Source organism: Nothoprocta perdicaria, unplaced genomic scaffold, assembly GCF_003342845.1.
Source record: "Nothoprocta perdicaria isolate Ctin4 unplaced genomic scaffold, notPer1 scaffold_70, whole genome shotgun sequence".
Lineage (NCBI taxonomy): Eukaryota > Metazoa > Chordata > Aves > Tinamiformes > Tinamidae > Nothoprocta > Nothoprocta perdicaria.
The window spans coordinates 1,395,134-1,413,811 of NW_020455977.1; the positions used below are offsets into that span (position 1 = coordinate 1,395,134).

Sequence of the window (18,678 nt, forward strand, 5' to 3'; positions counted from 1 at the left end):
TCCTCTCATCTGATGTCATTCAGAAGTCAACGTTTAAAAATCACAGGTTTATCTATGCAATCAATCCTTCAGTCTTACCTCATCCTTTCCTGAGAAACACAAAGTTTGCCTAYAATTCTTTTGCTTCTACAAGAGACCAACTCCTGAATTAATTAAAAGCATGTGGCATCTGCCATATAGATTTCTGAACAAAGAAAAGTGCCGTGAAAGTATAATATTGGCCAAAACATGCTGCAGGCAAGTTTGGAAGTCGTCCTGGATGATTTTGAGAAAACAGTCCATAGACTTGCACTGCAAGCAGTGCTACAGAAGGCAGCGTTAACCCTCTCCAGGCTCCCACACGAGGAAATTGCTGTGATTGATCAAGAAAAGAAATCTAGAGAATCATTTGTCTTATGAGTTCCTTAGAAAAACACATGGAGTAAAGCATGGAAAAGAAAAGAGAGCCTATAATTTGTGGGAAAAGTAATGAAGTAGTTATGTTAGCGTCCTATATGGAGCATGAAAGGACCTCATTTCAAGCAAAGCACCAGTCGTGGCTAGCAGTCACTTGGTATTCGCCAGGCAGGAAAAAGGTGCAAAACCCCAGTGTGAACCGAGCCTCAGCGGAGGCAGCAGCACAGCAAGAGAACACGGTTTCACAACCTTGCTCACAGGAGCATTTGGGTGGCAAAAACGGCTCCTTCTGGGCAGGGAGGCCACAGACAGCTCCTCCGAGCAGCCTGCGGTGCGTGGGCCGCCGCGCGACATGGCCGCCTGCTCCCTAGGCCGCGCTGCMGACGTCCGCTACGGCTCTGCCATCACGGCGCCTTTTGTGCTGCAGCCCCTCGCCTTCCCACAGGCAACMGGGCCACCTCGGTCCTCACAGCTCCCGTGGGATACACAGCACCACGGTGCAGACTAAGAACTGTTCACTCTACACTAAGGCCTCATTTCTACATTTATTTCTCTCCATTTTTTTAGGTTCTTCTCGTAATTTGTGGTTCTTTTCTTTTCTGGAAGCTGACTAGTGAATCTTAACAAGGCATGCTGTCCGTGGAAACTTTCTGAACAGTTTTCTAGGATTTACTGATGATTTACATCATTACTGAGAGGCAAAAAGTATCCCATGGCAACCCCTCAAATAGCAGTACAGAGCTTCATTTAACCAACCAAAACCAAGTCGTTGCAGARAAATAAAAATTCATTTTTATAAGGGAGAGGACATGAGCTGCAGGCTTTTCTAGATAAAATCTAGATTAAAATATAAATAAAGATTAAAGAATAATGTTCAAAAATACAATCTTCTACATAAGATCCTATATATGATAACATATTCTGTGCAGAACTTCTATCACAGATTACTCTCCAATGAGGTAAAAATACATTTAAAGCCTACCTGCTACAGTACATTGTGTTAATACCTCATTTTTTTTCCTAAAAATTGAGTAGTACTAATTGAAAGTACAGCCCTGAGGTTATCTAACCATCTTCCACATAAGAATAAATATGAGCTAAGGCTATCCAATGCTCTACCAGTCAAAAAAAATATTGAAACAGATACCGGATATTGCAATGCAAAGTTCATACAACATCAAATGTATTTCATGTGTGCCAAATAAACAGTTTTCTAGTGCCTCAGATGTTTGATTATTACACACTATGAGTGAGTTATACAGAACAGGTGGTATGAGAGGAAGCMCTTTTTAGATCATTAAACCCATTTTTTTTCAGAGAAAACACTAAGCCTTTAAAATCACAAAGACTGAAGATCTCCCAGGTCTTCCAGTGATGCTCCGACCAGCTCCTTCGCTGGGAAACTCAACTCCGGCTGCCTGAGGAAGAGAGACTCCCAGAGACCTGGATATAATACTGCTTACAGCTAAAGATATAATGCTGCTTGGATTCAAAGTTACAACATCAGGTCACAAAACTGATGCGCTATGTTATCCAACGTTATCCGTGCTCATTTAAGTCCATTAATGAGAAAAATGGAATGTATCCAGAGGCAAAATTCTTCCTGGAACCTTCTTCTCATAGTGGTCAGGCACAGTCCCCATGCAAATGACACTGTTTTAAAATACTTTTGTGGCAAATATAAGATCTTACTATTTCAACTGCTCCAAAAGAACAACAAATAACATTTTCAAAAACACTGCTAATCTGCTTAAACAAACTCTTTCCAAGCTCCAATACGAAGGCTGATACATACCAATATTTACTGGAAAGAAGGAAGTTGAACCACTCTTTCCCAATCCCATTCCTTCCCCTCAACAGCTCCCTGGACTCTGATTTTGTGCAGTTTATCTAAAGATCTATTTCCAACTTCAGATTCTTTCCAAGGCAAGAGTTATCTGAGATACAGTTTGGATGCATAAAAATTCTCACTGGAACTAGTTAAAATGACTTGTTTATTTTTGCCCCTTTAACAAGCACTTAACTTGAAATGTTTCTGCTCCTTGTAAATATTTAAGAGAAGAGAGGATAGCGAATTCTTCCTAAAAGAGACTGAGGGCTACCTCTGGTCTTGGCTCATGAAAGTAATTTTCAAATAACAGTGCAGTCTGCTAAGGACATTATTTTATAGAACATGCATAACAGATCCTGCTAAAAGCTATAAAAACTTGAGTTAGCCTCAAATACAAGTACTGTATATTACCAAAAGCTGKTTTTTTTCCATGCTTTCAAGTAAAATATGTTCACATATGTTAATTTCTTCTTCACATATGCAGTTCTTGGTCTACACTGCTAGTTTTTCCTATCTTTAGGAAAAACTCAGAGCCTTCTGTCAAAAACAAACAAAATAAAAGCCATAGTTTTCCACACAGAAGTAGTAAATGGTATTAGATTTCACAGACCACAAAAATAATTTTCAGAGCTAATCCAGGAGGACAAGAAATTCTTTCCAGCCTCTATGTAATACATAGTGCTCTCCATTTAAGAATCATAAAGCTTTTCAAAAATATCTTAAAATTTTCTCATTATACTTTTTGAGTATTATTAGCATATCTACATTAGAAGTAGCTACRTTAGGTACAGTTAAGTCCTAAAATGAGCAGACATTACTGTATTATTGATGTTGTTAATTTAACAAGTCTACTTTCAGGACTACTTTGATCAGAGATTGTGAATTAGGACCCCAAAATGAGACACATTTTATTGTGATCACACACATAAAAGGAGGAGGTAAAAGCCGAGCCTCCTGCAGGCTAAAAGCAGGTCTCCTGATTCAGTCTTGTCCTGTAGCCCTTGTGCACATTTATTTTCTTCTCATGAAGGACTGATGTTGAACATACAAGAAATAATCTACATGTTGGAGTCTCCTAATTACTCTATAGCACAGGAAACAACTGGGTGTTCAAGGTATAAAAACTTCAAAATTAAAGCAGTGGTTTTAATTTAAATTCATTTCCATCTTCCTATCACAAAATATTTCTCAATAAGAAGAGAAATGCTGAGATTAGCTTATAGGTTTATATAAGCCTCAATAATTTGAAAGATTTTCCTTCTCTCCTCCATGTACACTTAGCAATAAAGTATCTCCTGGGGTTTTCATTTACCCTAGGCTGCAAAACTGAACCTTCCTGCCTTCATTGTCTCCAAGCATTGGATTTTATTGCCTTCGTTCCCCTAATAAAAAAATCCCCGAGTTAATTAAAAACGGCTCCGCTTTGAAAGAAGCACACCTGGATACAGTGACGCCACGTACTGCCTGGAAGCTAGGGCTAATAAGAGGAGTTGGTATGACAAAACCTGGGCTCATGCTCTTTAAAATGGGTCTGATGGTGCTCCTGAGGGCATCCCGTGATCCCAGGAGGGAATAACCCCTGCCTAAGCACAGCACCTTGCAGGAGTTTTCACCATACCTCCTACTCCCTGGACCTCAACTAATTTTAATTCCTTTTGTAYATCTTTTTGCTTGTTCTCCTTGGTTGATGGAGAAAGGGGTTTCTGTCACTGGAAACATGGACAATCTTCAGCCTGGGATGGMCAGCAGCTGAGAGGTCGGTCATGCCACCCTAGCACCATTTGGAGCAAGAACCCTAAACCATTACTCATACAGAAAAGGTTGAGGACAACTGACCTAAACAATCAAGGGTCTTAGATCCTAATTAGGGCCTATAGTATCCCTAAAGAAGCAGCAAACACACACACAAAAAATAAGATTTTCACTTAAAATTGGAAGTCCACTGGCCAAAAATACTTCACGACTGTTGTTGCAGTAGGCTGTCATTTCCTGTACAGCTGCTTGCAGTTAAGCACCATTTCATGGTAGATAAACCATTACCAGCTGTAGAGCACCAGTAACTTGGACGTTAACTATTAAAGCCGACAGCTTAGTGTCGTCCAACAAGCTGGAATTCTAATCCTTTTCAGACATAGGAAGGAAAAAGGGAGCCAATATATGGCCTTAGTTTTCCAAGTTCTCCATGTTCTTGAATTCTAAGTGCCAAAAGAACACTTGTAAACTGAGGATACACTCTAATGATTATTTGATTAAAATTATGTTAGAATTGTAGTTCTGAGGAAACGTTTTCCATTACACAGAATTAATTTAATAACAGAAAAGCTTCTGTTTCAAAAAAAAAGTACTTCTATAAGCAACTAATCTATATTGAGTAAAAATAAACACAGATCAAGAGGCTTGGCATAACCACATACATTTGTATATGTGTAGTTCTAGGTTAGAAAAACGGCAAATTTCTGCTAACAGAAATCCAAGAACTGACCACTTAAAGACCCCACAAATTTTAAGATGTCTACCCAACAAACACACAGATTTTCATAATTCACTGATTCGCTATCTTAATTTACATGCTAAGAACTTTAGATAAATTTAAGCATGTATGGATAGATAGGCTTCTTTTAATGTGCAGTATTTGTAATTCTGAGAACGCTGATGAAAGAACATTTATTTTGGGTCAGTGTCAAAAGCTGTTGTGAGGAAATATGTATTTCTTTGAACTTGAAACAAACAAGTTTAAAAACTCTGGCCATTGTCCCTTGAGTTAAAGGAAGATATCTGTTGATTCTCAGGTATGGAATAAATATTTTTCTTCCAGCAAGCAGAAACGTGCCTCCTGAGAGCAACAACATGTGCTATGCATGCACACAAAATGTGTTTGATTCTGATGTTCATGAAGGCAGGGTCAGAGATTTACTCTCCTCCAGCTTAAGTCTTACATGAAAACCAAATATATAAAGCAGACAAGTGTATATATTAAGTTAAAAACACATTCTATGCAATGCAATATATCTGTTTTCTGCAGCTCAGGCCAGCACAGGAGTACTGGGGAGATCACTGAGAATTTCTGCCAGTCTGTATCTCTTGAAACACTTTCGGGTAAACACTTAGGGTGAAAAGCCAGTTGCATGGTTGGGGCAGAGGCTGTGGTTGACAGGTCGTGCTCAGCCTGGAGGTCAGGAGCAAGCAGGAGTACCCCAGAGACCGCTCCTACCATGTAACATCGTTATCCAGGAGCAGGAGCAGGCAAGGGCTGCGTCCTTGTCAAGCAAGTGAGTGACACCAGAGTGGGGGACAACAAGGGTCAACGTGGGTGTGCGCGCCGAGGTCACTGCGCATGTGGCACATGCTCCTGAAAATTAAATGTGGCACGGATAATTTCTCCATGGAAAAATGAGGAAATATCCACGGAAACTCAAGGATGGACTTGCCAGATGAAAGCATTCATCGTGGCTCAGGGCTCTCTCAACCAAATTCTACACTGAGTCAGACCAAAAAGGCCCCATCTCAAGTAGCTATCAAAACAGTGTTTTCTGGACTATCGTGTTTCTGAAATAGTTTAGAATGAGAAATTCGATAATTGTCTAAATGTTTCTAGAAATATTTTCCGTTACCTTCTAAATGCAAAATTTCCCAACATGCACATACTAATAAAAGTTACCCAATCTACATGTTAGAGGACCAACACCTGACTTCAAAGTGGAAAATGCTGTGCTTCAACCTAGTGTAATGATGTCTATACATATATTCCTTGAAATAACACTGTTTTCCTTCCTTTCACGAAAAAGAATCTGTTCATTACTATTAGAAAGGGAATTTGGTACAACTGGAAGAAAGAGCATGAAAGAGCTGGTCCTCCAGATGTGAAAAATCAACATTTCCCCTTGCTTAGCTGTCCCAAACCTTCAGTTTTCCTACCATAAACATTTTCTACAATACTGTCAACGTAATTAAACAGATACCAAGTGGACACTGACAAGTGGAAATGAGATCCTAGCATAAAAGAAACAACACAATGACTACTGTCTTGTTTTATTCATTTCACGCATAAGTCATTTCAATCTTGTGCATTTACATTTAAATGATGCTACTTAAATTTTCCAGTCTGTTGTAGAAAATAGACTTTAAGTGACATAGAGGACACGGGGACTTATCTCAGAAGGTGCCATTTTTAGAATTGAAAGTGCTTCACAGCAAAAAAAAAAGGGGGGGAGTAAAAATCCTGTTTTGCTACTGAACTTCTGAACTCAGCCTGTGAAATTCCTTTTCAGATAAATAAAATTATTTTTGGCCAACTAATGAAAGTTTGAAAGTTTGCATTTCATAACAATTAATGGATATGGGGAAATTTTAAAAATAGGATCAGAATCATCTCATAAAATATATCACTAAATACCCGACACCTCATTATTTTACAGTAAAGGAGAGCAGCTGCAAAATTGTTGGCTGCAAACACAGAGGTCTACTCTAAAAACATTATTTTTAAGTCCTGTTACATAGCCTAACATGGATGACAATGTTTCCTTGGTAATCACTTTACTCACTGGAGGCAAAAGCTGTAAAAAGATGTATCTTAAGAGATATATGGAACCATGGGGAGAAATTGCTCTATGGGACCCAATTTATTTTGCTACTTCACTCTGTTCCTGTAAAATAACACACCTGAAAATACACAAGAATTACTGTAAAGAGAGAGTTTGTGAGTCTGGAGCATTTGTTTTAGTGGGAGAGAATGTGGCTTGATTTCTGGGGCACAGTATTCAGAAGGGCAAGGGCAAACATCAGAATTAACACAGAATTTTGAAGTTTTAAGATGGTAGCCAGGGAAGTCGCACTGAAGGGAGCTGGGAGATGAAGGATTAAAGCAGCTCAGGGCTCTGTATTTGGTGCAGTTCTGCTTTGGGGCTGACTTTGGCATTTCTCTGCAACAGCCACAGACTGCCCAAAATAGCCAAAGACACCTCAGCAGAGATCCCGAGATTCAAATTTAGAAAGGATGGAAATAAAGYATGAAAAAAGGATAGGCTGCTACACTCAGGAAAATCCAGTTACCTTTCTGTTCTTGGGGGGACAGAAGTGACATATGTGCTACTACCCTTACTTCTGGCTATCCAGAATCTCCCAAACAAATTGCCTCCCTCACTCTCTTTTCGCCAAGAGGAACACGCTATCCTAGGCTCTCACTTTCCTGAATCCTACTGCATCCCTTTTGCTGAGATTCCCCRCGTGTGCATCAGTGTGAATCAACTTGCCGCGAGTGTGAATCAGCGCGAGCCTGCAGGTCTCACTGCGCTCTGCATGTGGAGCCTTCCCCACGCTCAGCAAAAACCCTGTCAAAACCTGGCCTTGCCGATGCTTCCTTGCACATCTCTTTATAAAACAGCCTCTCTGAGATCTCTGGGTGTCTCAGTAGTCAGCAAAGTCACGTGATAAAATAAAATAAAATAAAATAAAATAAAATAAAATAAAATAAAATAAAATAAAATAAAATAAAATAAAATAAAATAAAATAAACACTGTTTGAAGGGGCCAGTCAACTGCTTTTTAATTGAATTTTTAATTGGAATTGAACAGAGAGTGTGAGGGAGAATGAGAGAGCATGAAAGGGAGTAACTTAATTCTCAAGAGTATTAAAATTATTATTCCTTTATCTTGATCTATTATATTCAAGTCCCAAACCAATTCCAATCAATTGGAGATATAATAAACAYACTAGAGAAATAAAGTTAAATTTATTATATTAAATTTATCAAGCTAAGTTCTACAGCTACGTTCTTCAGCAACWTGGTACACCACCTTCATGCCCAGTACTTCTGAGTGAAATACATATGTTTATTTCCTTTCCTTCAATTGCTCATGACATTTTTTGCAGTGGTAATTATTTTGCTGTTGATTTAGAAGTTAGAAAGAATGGCCTTAGCTTTTATATTCTCTGTAACATTTCTAAGTGCCAAATCCTGCCTTTCAACATTTAAAGTTTCCATATGTTAGGAATGTGTTTTCTTAAATGCCTTGTAGTGGGAATGACTCTTACTTCCTTACTTGCCAGCAATGAATAGCCAGTGAACACAATGAAGTCAGAGAGATATCAGTATAGATTAGACTTAAACTATTCTAGTGATTTTAAAAGAAGGAAAAAATATACATACGATGTCATTGCAAACTTATATGGAGTATTTTACAACTCCTGGAAAATGGCTAAATAGAAGAGGCAATACTAATAGTTATTTTKATTCATAAATATTAATATATAACATGGCCTAAGCACCATTTTTTTTCCGTTTTTGTCTTGGACAAAATAAGGTACCACAAATCCCAGAGGAGCACACAGATCCCGACACACTCTGTCTGCTGCAGCCTGTAACTCCACAGCCTGCTCTTGCCTACAGAGGGGCAAGGCCAYCATTAAGCCTTCAAAATGTGAGTCAACAGGATTCACTTTAAAACATAAAACCTGACATACAAAGGTCTAACTCTGATTAAAGCAGACAGGCTAATGCAGGCATTCAGCTCTGCCTCTTTGTACACCAAGTGCTCTCCTACAACCGCGCTCTACACAGCCAAGGCCACGTGAAATCCCTGCAATCTCCACCTCTCCTCATTCTGCTTGGGAAGGCAACAGTTCACAGCACCCCATGCGTATGCTACGTCCCAGCCTTGGCCAAACTCAGCRCTACAGGGAAATGTCCCAGCCTTGGCCAAACTCAGCACTCCAGGGAACACCCACCTGCTGTCATTTCCCATCTTTGCCTGCTTTTTCCCTGCTGCACCAGCTCTCTTCCACTTCCCTTCCCAGGCATTTGGAAACGACAGATAAGAGAACAAGAGAAAGGGAGTGCGAGTGCCGAAGGGAATCTAATTGGTTCAAGACTCTCCACTGTCTTTAATTCTGAGCAGTCATTTACAGCTGTCTGAAGTACGTGTGAACCAGTGGCACCCAAGCGAGCGAGGAGGCAATTATGATTTTCAACTATTTCCTATTCATTCTGTACAGATGGAAACAACTAGGTAGAGGACCAGAGAGCAGCACCCWGAGCTCTCTGCTCGGAGAGGAGGTAACATAGGCTCTTCTGGGCAGAAGGTGCTGCTTCTGCTGACACATCTTTGCAGCTCAGACCTGGAAGATGCTGAGCCCTCTGAACTCACCCCAGCAAAAGGGCTTAAGCCCTTACTTAACTTGGCAAATGCATATGTATAAACACTTTCATTAGCTGCAGTAGGGGCTGCAGGCAGGGAAAAGTGAGGCCCAGGAAACAGGGAGGTGAATCCCAGCATTACTTAAGAAATCCACGGGTCAGCCAGTCATTTTATGCTCTAACTATAAAACTGGAAAGCCTTCAACCAACCAGTATGGGCAAGTTGGCTTGAAGTTCTGTATTTATAAAGCTAAAAGCAARTCAAGGTAAATTGAGAGTTAATTTTGTATTTTGTATTATTCTGCCTCAACTACTTAATGCCTAAAAAGATTTGTTATTGAAATAAAGAACTTCCTTCCTTMGGTCATGGGCTGAGGTCTGCCCTGGCTATAATTGTTACTGAACTGTAGGAAACTGGAGGGTGGTTTTACTCTGTCCAGAACAGTTAAACCCTTTCCTTGAAACATCAGTAGAGACTGAGACACATACAAGAACCAGATTCATCTTCTGATTTGGGGAGTCTGTACTGCTTCAAAAATTAAAAGAACTTGTATGATTTATAAGAAAAAGAGGACTAAAGTCTGTAGACAAATTTTAAAAGTATGCATTAGCACTGCAGTGCTCAAACTATTAAGTGTTATTAAGTGTAACTGTCTAAACACAAAATATGCCTTTTCTAAGCAAACATTTCACCTGTCTTAATTTTGATTATTAAAGGATACCAACAAGAGCACCCTTACAAACTGTCAGTCATGAGGTTTCCTTGTTTGTCCTTCATGACAACATATCCCCAAATACAGAGAGTATTTCAGCTTATTCTCTGAACCGTCTGCCAAGCTGCAGCTGAACTGTAAACACAAAGAACATGCTAAGCCTATTCAAGCCTACAAAAAAAAAAAAAAAAATCAAGTCTTGCACAGTAAACTCTGCTATAATTTCCTGATGTAGGTCAAAACTCCGCAGGAAATCACATTGTCTATTTTTATCCCAGTTCACTGGAAGTGCTTTACCTTTCTGTTTTCTTGATCAGCACAGCCCTGAAGATTTGTTCCTGGGGAGTCTTCACTTTTTCATCAGTCGGTTGCACGAAAGGGTGGACAGCAGCCAAGGCGAAGCCCTGCTGGTACAATTCTTGCAGCTGAGCTGGGAGATCACGCAAGGAGGAAAGCTTGATTGCAGATGATCCTGGCAGCTCAGCTGGAAGCAAAAAGAAATTGGTCAATAATCCTATGCCGGACTGCTGTGTTTTTCAAGAGCTAGGCTCTTCAGAGATAAGCAAGCGTCACACTGATCTACAATATTAGCAGAGAAATTCACTATAATTTGCTGAGCCCATTTTGTATTTCACATTTGAAGCAGACAATCTCAGCGAAGGGTTGCTATCATATAAAATGTGCGCAATTAAACAAGGAGTCAGACAGGTTAAAACACCAAATTCAGCTTGTATCCTGGGAGAGACGAAGGGGAGGATTTGAAGTGCACAAAGTAGTCAAAAGATATTACAAGTTTTAATAGTCATCAAACAAATGCAACTTGAGCAGAGCACACCATGAGTCAAACATTTAACACAAGGAGGTAAGTCAAGGAAGGCAAAGTGTGTTAAATTCAAAGCATTAAAAGGACACACACATACACGAAACCTRTATTATTTAGACGTGGATCACTGAGACAAAATGTTGCTGAGACCAAATACCTCCCAATGAGTCCAGAGTACTTGTGGATATATTGATAACAAGAACATACCGAGTTAGGAATGCAGAGAGCGATATGAAACCCTTGGGAACATACTAAGTCTTACACCTCATGGTTTAAGCAAACAACACAGAGAAGAGGGGGAGCCTTAATATGAGAAATCATCCCCCGATCTGCTTCCTGTGGGGTTTTACACCTTCCTGCAAAGCACAAGCTGCTAAGCTGCTGCCAGACCCATGGCACGCAAGCAGACGCTGCCCTCARTACCACAGATGCCCTCGTTTCTTCTGAGCCTCAGGGGCTTCAAAAGCAAACCTTGTAGATCACCCGCAACCACCTTGTCTYCCTCTCTACCACCCCAATCCTTCATATCATCTTTTCGATATCTCATCTGAGAAGGCATCTTTCTGCCCTGGCTTCTGCCCCTTTGTTTCCAGCTCTGTTGAGAGAAAACTATTACTTGACCCTTGACTGCATCGTAACGTACGATGTGGTGAGGGGCTGGAGGTGAGGAGATGAAAGGAGGGAAGGTGGAGGTGAGAGGCTGGAGGTGAGGGGCTGGAGGTGAGGAGTTGAAGGGCCTCCTCCCAGCCCTGGAACCAGCAGGAGAGGGGCACTGCAAGCAGCAGAACTGGGCAGAGGTCCCCAGCTCCTCACAGGCTTGGACCTTCGTTAAAACAAACGCACAAGATAGGAGCCTGGATGAAAGACGGCAGCCATGCAAAATAAGGCTTCATTGTACTGCTTTCTTCCATCAAATTGTGTGGCTACCCTTTATGAATAATGAAAGAGGCTATCAAAAACTAATAAATATTMAAAACCAATATTACAGAGGAATAATTTAAATAATAATAGAATAGCTGTGCTTGGTACGTTTTTTCTTCATGTAAGACCATGTTTCAGAAGAGAATTAGGGAACATTTTGACCAAAGCCTACAGGATGCAGACTTTTTATCATTTTTGTAAATAAAATGAGAAAAACAAGCAACGTGTACACTGACAGACAGCACGCCTTTAACTTCTGGAACTGCACACAAGTCACTTGAGAGTCATACAAARAGATACCTCAATGAATAATGCAAGTAAATAATAAATAAGTGTTGCTCAATGGACCCTACAGGGATAAAAGTGGGTAAAGAAACCCAGATGTGAGAACCACCTTTCTTCTGTTTCCTACTGTGCACAGAGATTGTGAAAACTCTTGAACATGCTGCAAACAAGGTAATTAATTAAAAGAATATGAGAGCCAAAACTGCTTTCTAAATGAGGGTTTTACCTGAACACAATGAAATGGCTGAATACTATTCAATAATGTTAATTATGGCAGTGGTGATTCAATTTTTAACTACCATTTTTGAAAGATCATGCTTGCCTTGCATATGAACTTGATATCCAAAATATTCTGAGCATGCCCTGGTAAAGCTAGTTATTCACTAGCATTTCAGAGTRTTTACTTCCCCYTAAAAGTAGGGGAAAAGTACAAAAATACTTTGTAAATGGAGCTTTGGAACAAGCACCYGATAATAATAATAATTATAAAAAAGTATTAGAAAACAGAGCTGAAAAGGATCATAAGGTTAGTACATACTCTTATTTGGAGGCAGCATCAACTATAGCTGAGCTATTTCTCACAGAAATTCTATCTTGCCTATTTTTAAAACTTTCATTTGTGGAGATTTCCCAGCCACCTTAGGCAATGTTTTATTACTTCACTACTGTTCAAAAGTTTTTTCTTGCATCTTGTCTAAAATACTCTTTTTGAAATTCAAAGTTGCTGCTTCCTCAACAGAACATTTTGGTTTGCATCAGTATTTTACAACCCCTAATACATGTCTCACTGTTAGACTGTCCTTTCAATCTTTCCTAGTTAGGCTCAGCCCTTTCAATCTTTCCTAGTCACTTATGTTGTCTAGAGTTCTACTTTTGTTTTTTGATGGTCTTCTGATTCTCTTCAATTGGACCATGTCTTCTTTCATTTATTCAAATATTCAAATAGTGAATAATAACAGATTCTGGATAGAACCATTCTAAGCTTTACAGTCAACACATCCTCTGAAGTTTGATGGTGACTATTGCAAAATTCTCCATGGATTAGAGATCCTTCAAAAAGAAATGACAGTTCCTGTCATGGCTCAACCTATTTGAAAATGCCTAATTTATGGTAACATTACCTAATCCACTCTTTATCTAGTTTAACTTAAATGCAGAAAACCAGTAAAACTTTCATAATACCTTATACAACTTCAAATAAAATGAGACTATCCTTTTTTAAAGTGGTAAACAGAATTCTGCTTATTGTCATTTCAAAAGCAGGAAAACCAAAACTGCTTAGAGCAGAGACTTGTGTAAAGTAACAGAGCAGACAAATGACAAAATAAAAGCTTTTAAAACTCCAGTACTTATTATAATTACGATAAGCCTCTATTGCCAAAAGATATAGCTGAGTTCTTGCAGCAGCATCAATTTTGGTCTTGAAATGAAGTATGGTTTAGCAGTTTTACATTCTGTTCCATGTTCCCTTATTTACTGTAGCACTTCACAACGTGACCTCCATGATTTCTTTGTTTATTATGTCTATATCTAGCAGCGCTTAGAAGAAACTTGTAAATGACAGATGCTGCGTTTTTCAATTTTCTTAAAGCTGAAAGTGGAAATAGAATTGCTGACTGCTTTTGGAATTGATTACCAGGAAAATTAGTTTGCTGCCTGCCTCATAATTGAAGCTGAAAACACCTCCAGCAGTGCTTGGAAAGATGCAGTAAGATACAGCTTGGAGAGTCTTCAAAACAAAGAGCAAGTAGAAAGAAGTGCCACTCTCATGTTCAAACAGAGCCCTGAAGGATCAGCAAGGGCTGTTGGCACCGAGATCACCCACATTCCTACCCATTGAATCCTGCAGCAAAAAAGACCTTCACAGATGGATGATGACACACAGTTCCTCAGGTGTCTTCTCCTGATATGTACTCATTCTCATAGCATTACACTGGAAGACTTGGGCTATTTAGTATTTTTGCTTTTTCAGCATCTTCAGACGAAATACAGAGTATGGAAGCGTTACCATCTTATTCTGCAGAAAATTGCAATGGCAACACACCAAGTTCCTTGGAATGCAGTCAATGAGACTGCTATGGGCCATGTCTTTAGACAGAGAGCTAATAAATACTGCTGCCCCCTTAAAGGCTCCCAAGCTCAATAGATTTGGATAACGATGAGAGGAAAGGTATATGATGGAAGGGACTTCAACCTCTGAAGATCATTGAGTCCAACTCTCCTCTTCAAGCAGGGCCACCTACAGCAGCTTGCCCAGGGCCATATTCAGATTTGAATACCTCAAAGAATGACAACTCCACCAACAAACCTAGCAATCTTCTCCAGTGCTCAAACACCCTACAATAAAGAGGTGGGGTTTTTGGTTGGAATTTTCTGTGTTTGTGCCCATCTCCTCTTATCCTGTCAACAGGTAACACTGAGAAGAGTCCTGCTTCATCTTCTCGACATCCCCACATCAATTATTTATACATATTGATGATATTCCTCTTGAGCTTTCCCTTCTGCAAGCTGAACAGTCCCATCGCTCTCAGCCTCTACTTGCATGAGAGATGCTTCGGGCCCTGAATCATCTTGGTGGCTCYTTGCTGGACTCACTCCAGTATGTCCATGTCCTTCTTGTACTGGGGAGCCCAGACYTGCAGAGAGCCCTCCAAACAGGATCTCATAAAGGCTGAGGAGAGAGGAAGGATCACATCTCTCAATCCGCTTGCAACACTTTACCTAATGCAGTCCAGGATACCATGAGCCTTCTTTGGCTCAAGGATGCATTGCTCCTCCATGTTGAACTGGTGCCCATTAGGACACTTGGGTCCTTCTCCACAAAGCTGCTCTCCAGCTGGCTGAACCCCACATTGTGCCAGTGCATAGGCTTGGTCCACCCCATACTCAGGACTCTGCATTTCCCTTTGTAAAAAACTTCATAAGGGTCCTGACATTTCTCCAGCCTGTTGAGGCTCCTCTGAATTGTAGCACACCATAGGGTGTATCAGCATCTTTCAACTCTGTTCTAGTTGATTAGTAAATATTTTCTTTCCCTGATGCTATATTTATGGCAAAGCTAAAACAAAATTTCTTTTTTAAGTTTTGCTACTTGCTTAGCAAATGAGAGAGCTAAAATTATGCTCCAGGAAAAGTAAAACAAGTAAAACTTTAAATACCAGGATGGCATTTATTTAATTTCTCTTCATGGAAACAGTTAAACTTAGAGTCAAATTTAGGTCTCAACTTCTTGATACTGATATTTAATACTTTATCTTAAAGGACAAGTATACAGTTCTATTGTAAATTCTATTGCACTATGTTATATGTTTCCTTGTACTTTGTTTATTCTGACAAAACAAATCAAAGTTATTATTTTAGTCTTCTCTTTTTGACATGTTTTCCTGATTAATTTTTTTAGGTTCTTATTCTAGACACAGATGTTGAAGATCGACATAGTCTACAATGACAGTTCACATTACATATAAAAATGATCCACCAAAAAAAATTCTGGACACTTAAGTAGCTTTCATTTGCTCAGAGAAAGCTTTCATGTTCATCTCCGTTTTCAAAGTAATTCTCCTCAATTTATTATGAAACATTAAGTCTTTTCCCTATGTATTAAAACAACTAAAAATCAAAGTGTTTTTTATTTAGGTTGTATCCTCTTTCTGTCTACATGGATTATAGAATAAAACACTTTGTACTGATACATGCCTAAAACCAGTGTGCAGTGATGGTCTGCAACATAAAGGAAAGGCCAGCAAACCCAGCAGACCCAGACAGGTAGGTCCCACAGTAACTCAGGCCTCTGATAGCCATGAGCAGAACATCCTGTTTGATCAGGCCATGAACAGGCTCAGACCCTTGGAGAAACAACTCCAATTCCAATGAGAACTTTGATTCAATTYCATTTCTGATTACATCGTCTTACCTGTGAGCCCATGACTTCTCCCATTCAAAGTGCCAGAGAGCTACCAAGTCCACCCTCCATCCTCCTCCCACCACCACAGCCCGTGGAGGCCCTTCCGCAGAGCCACGTGCTGCTTGCAGTGGGGAGCATGATGCCCTCTTACCAGCTGATAGCTCAGGAGGATTATGGAGCTCTCACTGGAAAAGAGAGATCTCGGAGGGTAGGGAGAGACTGCCCCTCACCTCTCCCAGCTCTTCAGTGCATGCTCGAACCTCAGACCAAGGGCAGTTGCCTCTGGCCCTTGAGCAGACTCATSCCTATGACCTAGAAAGGAGCCAAAGTCGGGGCACACCATAGCTCACTAGCTCTGCACTTCACACAGACCAACTTAAAGAATTTCCATAGYGTCCAGGCTTCTACCTTGCTAGAATCTGCGGTCCTTACCCGAGCTAGCAGGCAGCATGCAAGCTGAAAGCAAGGCACAGCAAAACGGCAGTCGTGTGGTAATGGAGTCATTACCTAACAACACCCCCTCAATTCTTGCAGAGCTGTATAATAGATCTGACTATTTCCCTTGCGCCTGTAGTGACCGCCTTGTGAAAATGGCATTAACTTCCTTTAATGTGCCTTGTGTATCCCACCAAGGTGGTTATAACTGCGTGTCTGCTGGCAGAAACCTAAACAGCARCAAGGCCTGAAGGTGGTAACATGGGAGGAGTGCATATCCCTGAGTCTGTGCATGAGCAAATACATAAATCTGGCTCAAATGCACAAGATCCCTCCTGTTTTCACCCACAGCATGCTCCTCCTGAGCACATTTATGATTGCCTGTAACGTCTCAACTCTGGAAACAGACAGAATAGGAAAGACAAATTAATCCTTTTTGGTGTAGTTATTTCTGATTCTTTTATAGGAAGCCAAAACATTTAGAAGGATAGCTATTTTTTAATCTAACGCTTATTCCTTTTTACCAACTTGAATTCAATTTAAATAAATTAAATACTAGAGCAGATAAAGTTCCAGTAGAGCAGAACTTTGTTTTTGCATTAGAGCTGATAAAAAAAAACTAGAAGTTAATTGTCAGAAGATGCAGTTTCGCTCACATTAAAACATTTTGTAGGAATACGTCAAAAACAATAACGCTTTTCATTTGGATAACGTTGGAAAGTTTAAATAAAAGTAATGTCTTGTTGTTTTACATGATCAAAGTGATTAAACAAGCCAGTTTTTCAGTGTTTCTGTCAGCCTTTAGCTCCACTTTAAATTTTGGAATTAACTATATAAAGTGGAATTTGGATTTCTTCTCTGCTCTTGCTGGGCTGAGTGACAGCAACCTCACGTACCACAACAAATTGGGATGCAAGAGGGAAGCAGGGCCCCTCGGAGCAGCTCTGCATATTTGTGTGTGCACCAATACACATTTGGCCATATTAGGAAAGGAAGCCCAGCTCACTGCTCCCTAACTTCTCCCTCGCTACTGCCCAAAGCACAACTCAAATCCTCTCTTGCTGAGTAGTCCACTGACCACAAAGAGTTTCTGCAGGCTGAATCCTGCCTGCTAGACAAAGGATCATCCTGCCAAGTCTGGTTTTGGTTTGTCCTAAGTCCCATGCAAGCTTACAGTGGGAAGGAAACCAACCCTGAGGGTAAGGGCTACCTGAGGGAGGAGAAGCAAGGTCAGCAAGCTTGTCACTGAGAGGTTGTGTGGACACCTCAGATGTCACCTGCGGAAAGACACAAAACCTATTGGGCAGTGTTAGCTTTCCTCTAAAAACACTTATTTGAAAAGATCCTCTTTCACTACGATAAGTAAGAGAAATTTATGGCACTTTTCACTTAACAGTTGGTTTGGAACAGTTGAAAAAACCAAAACCACCATCCCTTCCAACTCCTGAGGTTTGGGAAGTCCAACTTGTTACTCTGCAGAGCTGAAAGCAGACTGCTATTTGAATATTATCAAAAGACTGATCCTAGGAAAACACAGCTCTTTCCATTTAGTGTCAATCTCAAACAAAAAAGAAATAAAGGCATCTATTGCAAATTAAGTTTTATTCCTTGTTACAGACATTAACTTACTTTGACATGGCGTAAACTATTTGCATGGCAAAACAATGCAATCATGTTAATCTCATTTAATTACAAAAATTCTTTCCTTGTTGAATCCACAAATGGTTTCTTGTCAACCAAAAAGCATCAAGGCATGAGAGTAGTCCCAACAAAAACAATAGCAAAAGCACTGGTAATGCAACTTAAAGACCACAAAAGCAGCGAATGGATTTTTGGTGAGCTTTGCAAGGCATCACAATAAAAAAAACCTATTTCTGAACTAAAACTTGTCAGTTTGAAATGCTAAGACAGTTCAACTAAGAAAGCAGAAAATATTTGGTGGTTCTAACACCATCATGCTGCTTTAACTCGCCAAAACACACTAATGCTAGAATTTACTGAGTTTAAAAGCTCAGCTAAAGCAAAACTTTAGAAGTTTTTGTTTAGGAAAACAAAATTATGGCTTTCTAAAATTTTTAGTAGAGAGTGCAGGGGATATAAAGAGGTTCCAGGATTTTGGAGACAAAATATCTCTGAGTAGGGCTATTAAGGTTGTCATTACAGGCAATAGTTCACGTTGCCTTTTTGATTGGGTTAAATGACTTTCTCATTGTTTTTTCAGGTTTCAGGACAAACAC

At 39.9% G+C, this 18,678-nt stretch overlaps 1 protein-coding gene across 1 annotated transcript in view; it reads right to left on the reverse strand.

Moving 5' to 3' along the window:
- RFTN1 (raftlin, lipid raft linker 1) overlaps positions 1 to 18,678 on the reverse strand; it is a 75,605-nt gene that overhangs the window by 37,823 nt on the left and 19,104 nt on the right. The window contains exon 2 of the mRNA XM_026050828.1: positions 10,371 to 10,557. Coding sequence (XP_025906613.1) covers positions 10,371 to 10,557 — 187 coding nt within the window. The remainder of the gene's footprint in view (positions 1 to 10,370; positions 10,558 to 18,678) is intronic.